Source organism: Anas acuta, chromosome 12, assembly GCF_963932015.1.
Source record: "Anas acuta chromosome 12, bAnaAcu1.1, whole genome shotgun sequence".
Classification (NCBI taxonomy): Eukaryota; Metazoa; Chordata; class Aves; order Anseriformes; family Anatidae; genus Anas; species Anas acuta.
Genome location: NC_088990.1, coordinates 14418095 through 14432497, shown reverse-complemented (window position 1 = coordinate 14432497; position 14403 = coordinate 14418095). Strand labels below are relative to the sequence as shown.

Genomic DNA, 14403 nt, shown 5'->3' with positions numbered 1-14403 from the left:
GTTTAAACCTAAAGCTAAGGTATATTTGTTTACTAATACTAATGCCAACTTTAACCACCAGGACACAGCATTAGCTACATTACTGAAATATACTAGAACCACCAAACCCAATACAGTTTTCTACATTTGCAGTACGATGTACTGTCACTAAGCATATTTTATAAGAATGCTGCTATTTGTTCAGACCCACTGCTCCACAGGCCACTATTGCACAAGAGTAGATGTTAACTACTGCAACAGAAAAACTTCTTCAAATTATGATCTAGTCTAAAAAAAAAACTTATGGTGATTATACTAACTTAATGCGCTGAGAACAGTTTCATGTCTCCTTAAATAGAAGCTTCAAAGAACCTAGGCATTTTTCTGTATGAGAAGTATCCTGAAGCAGTAATATAGTTTATCACTAAAAATTACTTTTTGTGGTAAATCATTTCAGTCAGTGTATTTGTAAAATAAAACTATTTTATTTTTTCTGTATTCTGCAGAAGAAGTAGACTATTAAAATTCATGCAATTTTGGTAGAAATCATGCTTACCCTGTTCTGATGAGCCTCTAATTTTATGAAGGAACATTTTCGTAAGTCTCCCCCCATATCAGCGAGGGTCTGAGGAATAGTTTGATTATCTCGATCATGAGCTGCAAGAGTTCGCACCAGCTGCTGAGCAGCCCACTGCCTATGTTGCGAAGATAACCTTGAAGAAAGGCAGCAAGCTGCTAGTGCATTAGCCAGCTCCAGAGGGCCTACAGCAGAAGGATCATAGGAAGGATGGGCATACAAATGGGCAATTAAACCTGCTTAAACAAAACAATGAGATGATGCCTAGATGAGTACCAAACAGAAGTACACAAACGAACACAGCATTAGCTATAATTTCCAGAAAAAAAATAAAAAGATCAACAACTTTTTTATAAGAATGTTACAACTAACAGTAACCATTAGAAAAAAAAATATCTTCTGATACCAAGAGAAAAATAACCTCCTTTAAATTTACACAAAAACTAAACAAGAGAATTATGAGCAGTCTTATTCCCACCATACGGAAAATGGTTATTCAAAGCACAAGTGCTGTCTAAACAGCAAAATGCCTCCTCTGACAGAGAGAAGCTGCTGTCACCATTATGTCCTTCCCTCCCCTGAATACAACAAAAGTCTTCTGTGGAGGCACAAAAGTTGTTTTTGTTTCCCTGACTTCTCACAGCAGAGGCAACAAACTTTTCTGAGACAAAAAAGTACTTGGGTGGCAGGAATCAACTGTTTTTCCCTTTGATTTTATCATGTGGCACAACTGAGGCTGAATGCTATACCTATATGACTTTGAATACACAAAAACACTCAGATTTCTTTTCAAGTAATGGAAGATACAGGAATGCAATAAAACACCATATTTCTAAATAAAATTTGTGTACTGAACTATAAGACTACTTCAGTGAAAACATGTTCTGTACATTTTTGAGAGCATATTTATTTATAATTATTCTAGCAACCCTCCTTAAATAGAAATGACTAATTGAAGATTCAGTAATTAATGTTTAGAATAAATAGAAGTCTTCTCATACCTTTCTTTTCAATTTCTGCTTTATCATAATTTGGCCTCAGTTTGGCCCCTTTGTCTGCCAACAATGCTACAAGTGCCTGAGTAACCACGAAATTCGGAGATGTTACAAGTTTGTTTTCTTCAGCAATTCCTCTTAAAAAGCTTGGCAAAAATTTTCGTTGAATTGGATCATCAACTGTTGTTAAGTTTACACCGGTTGCTGCAGAAATCAAATTCTAAAAATAAACAATTAAATAAAATAAATAACTAGAACAAGCAAAATAATCACATTTACTACTACTACTAATAATAATAATAAATTAATAAACTATCACAAATTATGTACATAATGGGTTGCTTTATCTCATGTATAAGCAGTTTAATATAAATATTTAATATATATTAATTTAAATATACAATATAACAGTCATACCTGCGTACATAACTGAACCAGCAGTTTAGCAGCACTAGGAGTGTTTGATGCCAAACAGCCTACTGCTGTACTCAGGTAGGCAAGACAAGATATAGGCTTGCTTGTTTTGCTGTGTATTCCTCTAGATCGCTCTGTTGAACTTGACGCAGTGGATGGACTTGTGGAGAGTCCTGCTCTCCCTGCTGCAGCGAGGCACATTAAACGAACCAAAGTTCTGATATCTGTTAATCCCAAGGATTCAAGACCAGCTGCCAGACTACAACTGGAACCACTGTGAAAAATGAAAACAAATGCTCTTGGTTTTGCTAGGATATTCATAAAGAAAGTTGTATTTGGCCAAAACTATTCCCAAACCATTAGTGAACACTTCCTGTTTGATTAGCTGGATATTGCTAATGTTCAGGGGGAAGAATAGAGATAAATGAAGTTGCAGATCCCTCCACTCCTTTTCCTTTAGGCTGAGAGTGAAGACAAAAACTATTACAGCCTTGCCCTAGCAAAAAGCCATGTATTTACCTGGAATCACTCATAAACAAAGTTACATGGATAATTCATTTTTAGAATTATGCTATGGCAATATGCATATGCCAGATGTCTGTGACTTCTTCACAGCTGCACGGTCTTGTACAAAACCCATATTTAAATCCTCATATCCCATTAACTCCTGCAATACCTCTTCTTTCCTGTAACATTTACCTTTATGTTCTAATACTTGTCTTGAACAAAAACCAACTGGCAAACACAGAATCACTATGTTTCAAGTGGTTAATATTACTGGAGTCTGCCTTCTATATACAGTGTAGAAGTCTCTTTCATAAAGTTTGAAGATAGGGCTCAAAAGAACAAAATCAACAAAACCTGCTTTCTTAACAATATGATTTAAGCATTTAAAATAAGAATCAACTTTCCCAAATAACTTAAAACTGCATCCTTATCAAACATAATTTCATAACTGATTCCAAATGAAAAGGCAGAAATGTTGCCAAGGATGCCACAAACCTGACAGACAAAAGTGAGAGCGCTCTCATAACCATAGTTCTTGCAAGGAGGACTTGTGCAGCAGCTGTCACTCTTCTTAGAGCCATAACACGGTCGTGTGGATTTACTAGGGCAGCTGCCTGTTCTCCTAAGGTTATTCTGCCAGAAGAACTTTTTTCTATAGAGCCATGACAGCCTTGGAAATAACAATCTGTGTTAGTGTTCAAGAAAACCAGACCATTAACATATGGTAATAAGCACAGAAGGAAATTCGACATAGACTTGCTTAAAAAAACTTAAATTTTCAACATCTCATATGTACAGAACTATAGCAAGTGGAAAATACACTCCTGAAATTCTACATAACTTAATTACTACTTATTTTCAAAGCTAGATAATCAACAAATTGATATTACTGAAGTTAAATAATTCTTCTGTTTCCTTTGTCTACTAGAAGGGTCTATGAAGTTAAATATTGATCCTGCATTTCAGTAGGATAGCAAACCACAACTTAAATCCATGAATCTTTGAGTTGTGCAAAACATGCTACTGGCGTTTCTTGTAGAAATATGGTCGCAACTTTATTAGTAAATCAAAGTTTCAAGACCTCTGTCAATAAAAATGCCTCACACTTCAAGAACTCCCTTATAATAAAAGGAAAATTTAGAATCTTGTTTCTTCATGGAACAGTAAAGACTGATAAAATACTTCTGCATCACTCCTATAAAAGTGCACCAAAGGGGACATATTCATTCTAGTATCAAATTTACCTATTTGCATCAATGTTTCTTCCATACTGTTCGTGGCTGTCACCATTGCAACTGATGCACCCAGAGGGTCACTGTCAGGGAACTGTACAGGTTCAGGTACAATACGTCGATCATTTAACCCAAGAGGTCCAGCCAGTAATTCAAACTCTTCTTCTCCTGTCAGCTTTTCATCTTCATCTACATCTAACATATCCCAGTCTTCTACAATTGGAGAAATATAATTGAACTTGGTTACAAAATCTGAAAGTAGTAAACAATTTTAATAAATGTTAATAAATACAAATTAAATATAATATATAAAATAAATATATAATAAATATAAATAAATATAAATTTTAATGAATAAATATAAATATAAATAAGTAAATACAGAATATAAACCATTAATTGCAATCTGCAACTTAGTAGTCTTAATTCCCATCTTTAGACGTTGCCATAGGCACAACACAGTGAATCAGAACCCTCTCCCCTTTCCCATCTCCATTAAATTTGATCTTTATTTCTACTGCAGAGAACTTTCATAGAAGATTCTCTGAAGAACCATTTTTTTAAAACAAAAAACAAGAAGTCATTGTATCTACCACAAGACAACTCCACAACCTGGAATACGTTGAGAAGTGTGGACATACAGTTGAGCTTTAAATCATGACAGCAGGTGTGTATTCCAAAGGACCAAACAATAAAGAAAGCTACTAGAAATTTCTTGTCTTCATATTTATCAAAAAGTATGTACGAGTTCTGAGGTCATATTTGTACATCCAGGTTTTTGCTTTTCCTTCCTCCACATCAGCTCCCAGCCCCTCCCTCCCCCACCAAACATTCAATTCAATTATAATTCAATTATGTACTCCACTAGTACATTCACTTCCCAGCCACTTACACAGAAGCCAACTTACATTTAGTTACCTCTCCCTCTCTCACTCCCCATACAATTTAATCTCAACACCTTTTACCTGCTGGAAAACAACTTGCCCTTACTTTCCGGAGCACTCATTTACTCTTAGATATACAAATGTGGCAACTCATGTAACTGTGATCATACAAGCTACAGAAAGGCCCAGAATCAAAGAATGACCAGAGTCACTAGAAATAGTCTGCTCAAGTATGAAAGACATTCTCAAGACATTCTCGACTAGTAAAAAGGTAGAAAGAGTAAAAATAAGCCTAATGGCAGACTTCCAAAACTCTAACTTATGATAATTAACCTCTCCTAAAATGCCAGCTAATTAAATCCATTTCAATATAAAATTTTGCATGTGCAATTCTGGATATAACATCAACTTACAACACCTCATCAAACAAAGCTGAATATTAGCCATTAGATGAAATACAAGTGAAAAATGTCACTGATTGTTTTCCATTTGAACTTAAATAAATAAATAAATAAATCTAGTACGAAGATTTAAAACTGTATCTTCAAGTACAGTTTCATTACATATTTATTTGCATTATTGTTTATGGAAAAATAAAAATACTCTAAGTGTAAAGTATTCAGTATATTCAAAAACTTTAAAACATACCTTCATAGACACTGTCTTGTTTACCTATTAAATCAGGAGCCTGGCCTTTGTACCTATATGGAAAAAAGAACAAAGACAGTGTCTAAATGGCTCTAATACTTTACATAATATGCATACCAGTTTTAAATTCTGTTTACCGTAAGGTTACTTTACAGTTAGGTCAATATATACATGATTTGTGGAAATGACTAGCGACAAAGAAATGAATAAAACAGCTTCTAAAAAGTGTGTGTGGAGGGGAAAGCATTTTCCAGTATGAATGTAGAAAAGGCCCATAAAAATACTGGCATTTTCAGACAAAACTGAAAACCAAAGTTTTTCAACAAGAATAGGCAACATTTGAAGAAATTATTCCTTTTTTTTTTTCATTAAAAAAAAATCAAGACAGGTGTTTTCTAAATATGCCTTTGTTAATATAGAGAAAGATTTCAAGCCTCAGTTAAAATTACTATGAACAACAGTTCCAGAAATTTTAATTTCTTCAATCAAATTCTTAAAATCCATATACTATTAAGCATTTTTTAATTCTTTTCTTTCTTCACACACACCATTCCACTCTTTTATTTCTGTACCTTTCTGAAGCTGATGTTTTAGATTTACTCTTCAGGGCTAAGTACTTCTCTCTGCAGATGCCACACAATAAATAGTAGGGATTTCCGCTTCCACATTCACCCCCAAACCATCCATCTACGTAAGAACCATTGCTACGGTAGCCCTGACGATTTGCACTGCGACCGCAACCTGGATGGTTTCTTTTCATATGTTGATTGAAGCTGACAACACTCGATTCACAGAGTTCACAAACCACTACTTCTTCTCTGTCTTCAGATTCACAAACATGCTGCAAAATCAGATTTTCATGTTAGTTGTAGAGCATAATTACCTTCATATTAGATACAAAAATATGCCAATATTGTTAAGTGGATGTTCCTGCCCATCTCTATTACATAGATCAGTACTTGTAAGGTTAACTTGCACAAAAGTAAAGCAGAAATGGGCAATTTATGACACAATGAAGAGCAGATCATCTGAGAACAGGAAAAACACTGGGATGTAAATCAGAGGACCAGTATTAGTTTTCACATATAACTTTGCTAGCTTACATGTAACACTGTATTTAAGTTTTCTTCTTCTTACAACTTGACTGAGACTAGATGTAAAAAAGAAAGAATTCATTGTTTCCAGACAATCAGCCTTTACATTTACTGAGCAACAGTAATGATTTGTGTCAATACATTCTGAGGTGTTGCCTGGATTTAGAGTTCATTCTTCTAGAATTAGATCTCTATCCTACTTAATTTCATCAAGATGCTCCAATGAAACTAGCCCTCTTCAGATTATACATGCCTATACCGAAACCTGCTTCATATTACACAGCAGTCATGTAACATTATAATTAGGAGATTAAAGTTTAGTCTTGTAGGTTGCTTGTCAAATTGAGATGGATAATACAATGATTAACAAAGTACAGGTCACGTATTTCTATTTCAAAACAAATGTACTTTGAGTGGGCTAACCAACAACTGAATGAGGACTGTCACTATATCCTTCTTAGAGTCTGATACCCAACATTACTAAATTAATTTACACAAATCAGTTTTGCAATCTTATGTTGCTACAGAGCTGATTTATTATTTTAGTATTGTTATTTTAAATAGATCATAAATTTACAACTGTGTTTGTTATCCCATACACAGACAAACAATCTGAAACGCCTACTTGATTTCTAAGTAATATCAAAACAACTACCCTAGTTCTGTTGCCATCTTTCAAAACTATTTACATATAGCATATATTAAAAACTATTTACATAGAGCAGAACAGGAAACCCAAGAGAGCACCATTCTTAATATAAAAGTGAAGCTGTGGAATACAAGAAAGATTTCAGCATCACTAGCTTTAAGTAAGATATTTTCAAACAGTACATAAACTTATGCATGTTAAATTACAAAATGCAAACATGCAAAAAGCAGTAAGTTAAAGCAGCCCCCGCTGCAGTCACACACACCCAGGTAGGCCAATCCAATACCTCTGGGATCCACATTCCCAGAATATCATTATCGCTAGCCAGGTCTTGACCAAACATAGCTTCCATTGCTTCATCATCAAGGTCAATTTCCAACTCCTCATCCAAGTTGAAGTCATAAAGAGCCCCTGGATCTGGCTGCAAACATATCGCTCCTCTTCGATTCTGACTCCCGTGGGCCTGTACAGAGCGGTATAATCCCGCTCAAGTAAAAAAGGAAAGTAGTACTTTTATTTTGCATGTTATAAACATAAGTACACTTTCAACTTCTTTCTGCTTTGTTTTTAAACTCATATAAACATAATCTACCTACGTCACTTAAACTCAAGATACGTTGATAATACATATGCAAAAGAGACTTGTTTAACTTTCATGTTAGGTACCAAACTCTCTCCTCTTCATTTATTGGATATGCAAAGAACATGGAAGTCTTTTAGTACACTTACCAGCACGTGCTAGCAATGTTCGGGCAGCTAAATCTAATTTGTGTCTTCTTGTTACAGCTGACCGACTTCTAGAGGGAGGTCCACTTGCAGAAGCTGCATTATCTGCATGATCCATATTATCAGGGCTAAAAGAATTTGTAGAATTAACAGGTAAATCAAAATAAGTTTTAAAGAGCTACATATAGTAGCTATGGAAAAAATACTATCACATTTTAAAATATTTAAAATTGTATTTATTTGGTGTTCGCTTTCTTTCACAAAGTGAAAAAAAAGAATTTTGGAATTCAAGCATTTTCTTTTCTACTGCAGCACGTTTACTATCTTTTTTGACCATGATATTTACTTTAAGAAGTGACATGCCGCAATGTTTCCTAAGTGGCTGAGCACTGCAAAAAAGTTGGGAGAGCTTTCTTTTTATGCTATGTTAACTATTAACTGACCTAAGTTTCTTCTCCTTTTATAAAGAAATAAACACTTCCATCCCTGCATCTGTCATTTCCCCTTTTGCTCAACAATTTTTGGAGAAAAAAAAAAAAAAAAGAATTTAAGTTACTTGGTAACACTTAGTAGGTTTGTTTTTCTCCACATGAAATCCATGCGTTGTCTGTGAAATGACAGTTTACTTTGGTCAATGTAATTAAGGAAATCTATAATTGTGTTTCTCAATGGGATTGAGCAATCTCGGCAAAAGTGTTCTCAAAATGCACGTTAACAATTCTCACCGTCCTTATTAATAAAAGGCTGCTATGATTCCTAGCAGGTGTCACTTAACAATATAACTACTGTTTTTAGGATTAAAACAATAAACAGTTTTTTTCTTCCTTGATTAATACAGACTAAGTCTAAGATTGTGAAGGTGGCCAAGAATGTAAACCTGAATTCAGTTTCATCCTTTCTGAACAAACCAAGAACTTCTTTAAAAAGAAAAATGTAAGAAAATATCTGTTCACAAATATACTGAAGGGGAAAAACAAACGAACAAACCACTCTCCAATGAATTTCTGCTTTATTATTACTAGTCTTCCTGGTAAAAAGTAAGCTATGTGCCTTCCTTTGTTTACACATCCTCCTTTTCTGAAGGAAGGATGTTCAATTGTGTTCTTCCCCAGTTCTATGCATAAACAGTACTGGAAAGTAAACGCATAGTGTACACCTATTTTAATTGCATCTTTGATTATACTAACATTGTAACAAAATTCAGAAGTGTCATTTCAAAGCTTTCTGTCAGCAACAATGAACATGTGAGGCTTTCAGTTTCAACAAGAGATTTCAAGCTGTTAGAAGAAAACTACAGTTTACCTTTCACTAAAGCCTTCCTCCATTTCAGTGGCATCAGCAGATGGGATATCACCCGGTGACTGCAAATAACAATGATCACTTGATTTTCCACCACTTCCAGAGACTATTGTCCCATGTCGTGAATCTACAGTGACTTCTGACTGAGGCTCTTCATCATCTTCATTTCCAGGATGCTCTATCATCCACATGGCCAGCACTGTGATATTCTGTGCATCTGCTTCTCCTCTGGCACCTGAAAAGAATAAAATCATACTTGGAAATTGTACTATGTCATTGATGGTGAAAATCCATCTTTTTTTCACCCACAAACAGTTGTAGAATTTAAAAAAGTATGAAACACACTTTTTTCAATGGAATATTTATCTGATTTTTCCGTTTAAATTGATATAGATTACCTGTGGCTTCCATGGCTTTTGCAATCTGCCGGAGGGAGAACCCCATTTCTAACAACGGAACAGCAATGGCAGGAGGAGGAGGGGATGTTGAAAGTCGGCTGCTTGGATCAGACAAAGCTTAAAAGACAGAAAATACTGAATGTAAAGTGTGTAAATCTTTATTATCTTACACTTTAGGAAACCTTCTGGTTTAGCAAAGATATGTTAGCTTTAGATAAAGGAATTCAGATAAAGGAACTTGTCTTTAACAACTTTTGTCTCTATTAGTTTCTAACACTATAATGAAATCTTATGCTTATTCTTACTGGTAACATATATATTATGTCAGCCTATGTTTAATTAAATATTATGAGTGCCATATTTAAAGGATTATTTGTATTAAGGTATTTCTAATACCTTTTTAAATTTCCTTTTAAAACTCTATCAAATTACCTATTTGATTTACATTTAGGTAGACTAGATAAAAGTTATCCTTGTCTGAAATATCAAGATCCACAAATATTGTGAGATCACACAGATACATATTCCTCTTAAGAGGCAGAAAGAGGCCTCTTATAAGCTGAAGACACATACCGGAAAATCTCTTTGCAGATTACGTCTAATCTTTTGTGCAAAGTGTCTCTTGAGAGACTCTAAAAAGTTCAGCTACTGCCCAAAAAGTTTAACAGAAAATACAATTTCTTCGGATCAACAAAGACATTAAATGTACTGACACTGTTGTAAACAACGTATTATGATCCAGAAGCAAGACATCTCATCAAAAAATGAGGGGAAACTGAAAAGACAAGTTGCTATGCAACAGTGACATCAAAAAGAGCCAACATACAACATGGATATAAGAACAAGAATAATAAATTGTAACAGTCAGGAATTATGACAGACTTTGTTTCTCAGCGTTGTGTATAAAAACCTGAATAATATACTTTAACTCCGTCTCTTCTATTCATTTAATATAAAATATAAATATGGATTTATATGTTTATTCTTATTACTATCTCCTCTGGATCACAATACTGTGTTCTTTAGGGTCTTGAGATTCTCACTCAACAGTTGTGAACTAACTGTTCGTATTTCTATTTATGTTGACTACAACTATACCTGTACGGTTTGCAGGCCTTGCAGACTGGGAATCAGGAGAAGTCAAACTTTGCCTCCTTCCAACTTCATCTGAAGGAGATGTTGGTAAAGAAGATATTGGAGGAGTCTGAGCACGTCGTGCTGGAAGTACAGTTGTAGTAGGATAGCTAGAGAACATCTGCCTATAATAAAAAACAAAATACATTTATATGAAAAAGATCTACCCTGAAAAAGGTCTGACACTTAAAAGAAAAGCATCAAATTAGAGTACAACTTGCCAAGTGCACCTTACAGAAAATGAGTTTTGTAGGGGTAAGGTGCAGCATGTACATTTAGGGAGATGGAAGAGGAACACTGTAGGAACAGCTCATTGCTAACATTTTGCCTGGACAATTCAGTTCTCAAATATGCACCTAAAAATACCTCAGAAACCAATGGCTGTCCTAGGAGATAAAAGAAAAGTAATTCTTTTCCCATTTCCCTGCTTTGTTCTGAACTCAGCCCAACTAATCATTCCTTTTAAGATACTTTTCCTGTCCTGGTGATAGGACTTTTGTCAAATTGTATCTGCAAAGCCTCTAAGAGGTCAGACACATCAACAAAAGTAATAAATTTACAACAGGACTGTATTCAATGTAAAGCAGATTTCTTTCCATATCACTACTAACGTCTGCAGGTTAACTAGCTTTATCTTACTTCCATTTCAGTATATCAGTGTAAGATGAAACAAACAGGACTGAAGTGCTACCTTCAAACTAAGATCTACTTTAGTTTGAAAATCAAGAATGATTCATTAAAATACAGAATTTTGCAGACTTGTATTTTAAACCACATCAAATAAAAATGGAAACTAAAGAAGACAACAGAAAACTGAACAGAAATGGAAAACAATAGAAGAAAAGTATTTTCTCCTGTCCTGAAGAATTAAGACGTTACGTATACGTAAACTATATATAAAAAGCTTAGCTGCTTTTTATTTCTAGAAATGCATGTTTTGCAAATAAAGCAACAAATTGAACTCTGTCTTCTGAGGAGGCAGTTCTTGACAGCAAATAAAAACGTTAACATTTTCAAAGCCTTAGAGAGCTGAAGACATACCTAAATTGCAAAACCAGTTCCCTACACCCACAAAATCAAATTTGTTGAAAATAAAGATATTTACCTAAGAAGACTGAGAGGCATAACACCAGGTGACTCTGAAGCTGGAACAGTTTCAGTATCAGTTACTGGAGTAGTAGCAGTGGTGGTATCCTCCAGAGAGCTGCTCATGAAAGATGTTGTGCTAGAAGCAGAAGGGCTTGTTGTAACTGGTGTTTGGGCTTGCTGAGACTGATCACCTTCTTCTACTTGCTGATCTACTTCTGCAACAGAAAAAGGACATTCATGTAATTGAGTATTGAAAAACAGTATCTGTGACTATCAGGGTTTAAAACTATCAATGTTTAAAATTCTCCCCTAAGAAAGGGGTGTGCAGTAATGCACACAATACAAATACCTATTCCAATAACTCATGGACTTAAGTAAATAAACTGGTCTATTGCTGTTGTCATACTGATACAAGGTAAACAGTAAGTAAATATTTCTGAATGATAACAGAAGCCATTTATTTGGTTAGATCTTATGATATTTACTGTTCTAACAGCTACTGCTCTTCTTCTCTTAGCTGTTTAATTAATAAAGCTATTTTTAACTTACCAGCCTAAGTAACAGATCTTTGGAGGGTTTTTTTTTGGTTGGTTTCTAAGAAATCCATAAGATGGTAAAGAAGCCAACAGCACAGGAATTAGCTTTAATATTTTAGATAGTTTAAAAAAATATTTTAGAAATTCCTTCTTTGTTTATATTAATTTATATAAATGGTTTCCCTGTAATATACATATTTTTAAAATGAACAGAAGAAATGGTATGCATCCTCTCTTCAACATCTTATTATTGCAATGCCAAATATCTCAGGAAAACAAACAAACAAGTAAACAACAAAATCCCAAACCCTACAAATGATTCAAGATTTTCAGAGAGTAATAGAGGTTACTTACAGCATAAACATACACACTTTCAGTATTACTTGTTAACATGACTGCAAGCAGTCATGTTTAACAGCAGTGAACTTTGTGATACTTGTGCCATATAGAAATCCTTCTGACAAATATATACAGAACTAGTCATTTTTTAAAAGCATAAAGAAAAATTAGGAACTCATTTTTGAACATTTTTGATTGATACACACTCACATTTTATTAAAATAAGGAACTGAGGAAAATAAGGAACTGAGAAAAAAATCTGCCTTATATCTACAAAGTAGTATGTCTCTAAAATTTCTCTGTCCAATCAAGATTCACCAAAGTACTGCCACTACAAAATTACAAGGTTACGTCATTTATATCATCATTGTTCCTACATAATTTCAACAGAAGTAAAAAATAACTTAGCACTGTACTTTCATAATTTTTAATACATACCTTGCTTAAGTCTGCCACCAAACTGATCCTCCAGCAGCCCATGAACCACTAATTTGTAGATCATGGCTTGTGCTCGTTCTAAATCTGCCAGTCCTAGAGCTCTTTTAATTGGTGAGCGCATGACTGCCCGTTTCACCATGTGTCGCATCAGGAACTGCAAGGCAGCACGCATTTCAACATCTTCATGAACAACTGGAGAACTAGCACAATCAGAGTTGTGACCATTTTCTGCCAGGACTTTTGGAATTAACAGTAGTTCAGCATATTTACTACAACTAAGAAGAACACTAAGTGACTTCATAGCACCAAGATAAAGGTAAGATAGCTGTACTGCTCTGATTTCTGACTGCACTATATCATGATTTCTTGGAGTATGCTCATGATTCTTTTTTCTTCCTTCAGCAGGTTGGTGCTGGGATTCCATACCTAGCGTTGATGGCTCTAGAGAAAAGGAAGCAATTTCATTTTCTGATTTCGAGCTTGTAGTACTATGTCCTTTGTTATCATCAGCACTTTGTGCTAATCGTGTATCTGATCCACCATCCCCCTCCGTTTTCTGGTCCACTTCCCCTTTGTCTTCAGATTCATGTCTGTGTTTTTTCTCATGTCTCTTAGTGCTTTGTTTTCCCATATCCTCGTGAATACCAGTCAGATAGGTAAGGTCCAGCAACACAGCAGCTGTCAGCCCACGAAATCTTGCAACATCAAAAGGCAGTGGTTCACAGGGCTCCAGATTATACAGGGGAGTATCACTAGGCGACCAAAAAGTTGGGAAGCTTTAATAAAGATCAGAATGACACAGGAAAAAGCAAGTGAGGGAGAGACAGGAGGAAAGTACAGGAAATAATGTAGGCAAAGTAAGATGTAAAATATATTTAATGAAATAAATGGATCAATTCTAAAAATTAAATGTAAACAGAGGAAAATGAGGTAATGATCAGGAAATGAGGAGATATGGTATCAGAGCAAAGCCAACAAAGCACGCGCAGGTTTTCAACAACCATTAAAAAATCCAGAAGCATCACAGAAGCTATCAATTAGGCACTGACAGATGTTTAGATATAGTAGCTTAAGTCAAATTTTATCATTATACCTAAAAGGAATTTGTGAATAGGAATAGAATATTAGATAGAAAAAAAAACTAACTTTTTTTTAGTACTAAGTAAAAGTTTTGATTGGCTGCACATTCTTGTTCAAATGTTTGTCACAAGGAACACAAAACTAATAGCTCAAGGTAATTCCATCTCTGTTTATACCATGACAGAGTGCCTGAAGACAACAACTTTTTAAAACACAGATCAGAAAACCCCACAGAGGAAAAATGGATGTCTACCTATCTGTCCAGCTGTACATAGTGGTAAATTTTTGTTATATTTAGGAGTTATACTTGACTATTTTTCACTGTAAGCAGGACAAAAACTTGCCAGCCCGTATTTTCCAATACATTTTCTTGTCCACCTATCGC

At 34.7% G+C, this 14403-nt stretch overlaps 1 protein-coding gene across 12 annotated transcripts in view; it reads right to left on the bottom strand.

Annotated features, from left to right (window-relative positions):
* HERC1 (HECT and RLD domain containing E3 ubiquitin protein ligase family member 1) overlaps positions 1–14403 on the bottom strand; it is a 102965-nt gene that overhangs the window by 23859 nt on the left and 64703 nt on the right. For 4 of the 12 annotated variants that reach the window (XM_068695641.1, XM_068695644.1, XM_068695648.1 and 1 more), the window contains exons 38-51: positions 12939–13714; positions 11642–11840; positions 10501–10661; positions 9403–9519; positions 9008–9239; positions 7709–7833; positions 7245–7465; positions 5809–6077; positions 5237–5289; positions 3717–3956; positions 2968–3142; positions 1969–2239; positions 1558–1771; positions 536–795 (exon numbers count right to left, since the gene is read on the bottom strand). In XM_068695641.1, the coding sequence (XP_068551742.1) occupies positions 536–795; positions 1558–1771; positions 1969–2239; positions 2968–3142; positions 3717–3956; positions 5237–5289; positions 5809–6077; positions 7245–7465; positions 7709–7833; positions 9008–9239; positions 9403–9519; positions 10501–10661; positions 11642–11840; positions 12939–13714 (3313 nt within the window). The remainder of the gene's footprint in view (positions 1–535; positions 796–1557; positions 1772–1968; positions 2240–2967; positions 3143–3716; positions 3957–5236; positions 5290–5808; positions 6078–7244; positions 7466–7708; positions 7834–9007; positions 9240–9402; positions 9520–10500; positions 10662–11641; positions 11841–12938; positions 13715–14403) is intronic. The other 8 variants (XM_068695649.1, XM_068695650.1, XM_068695642.1 and 5 more) reach the window with 7 other exon arrangements.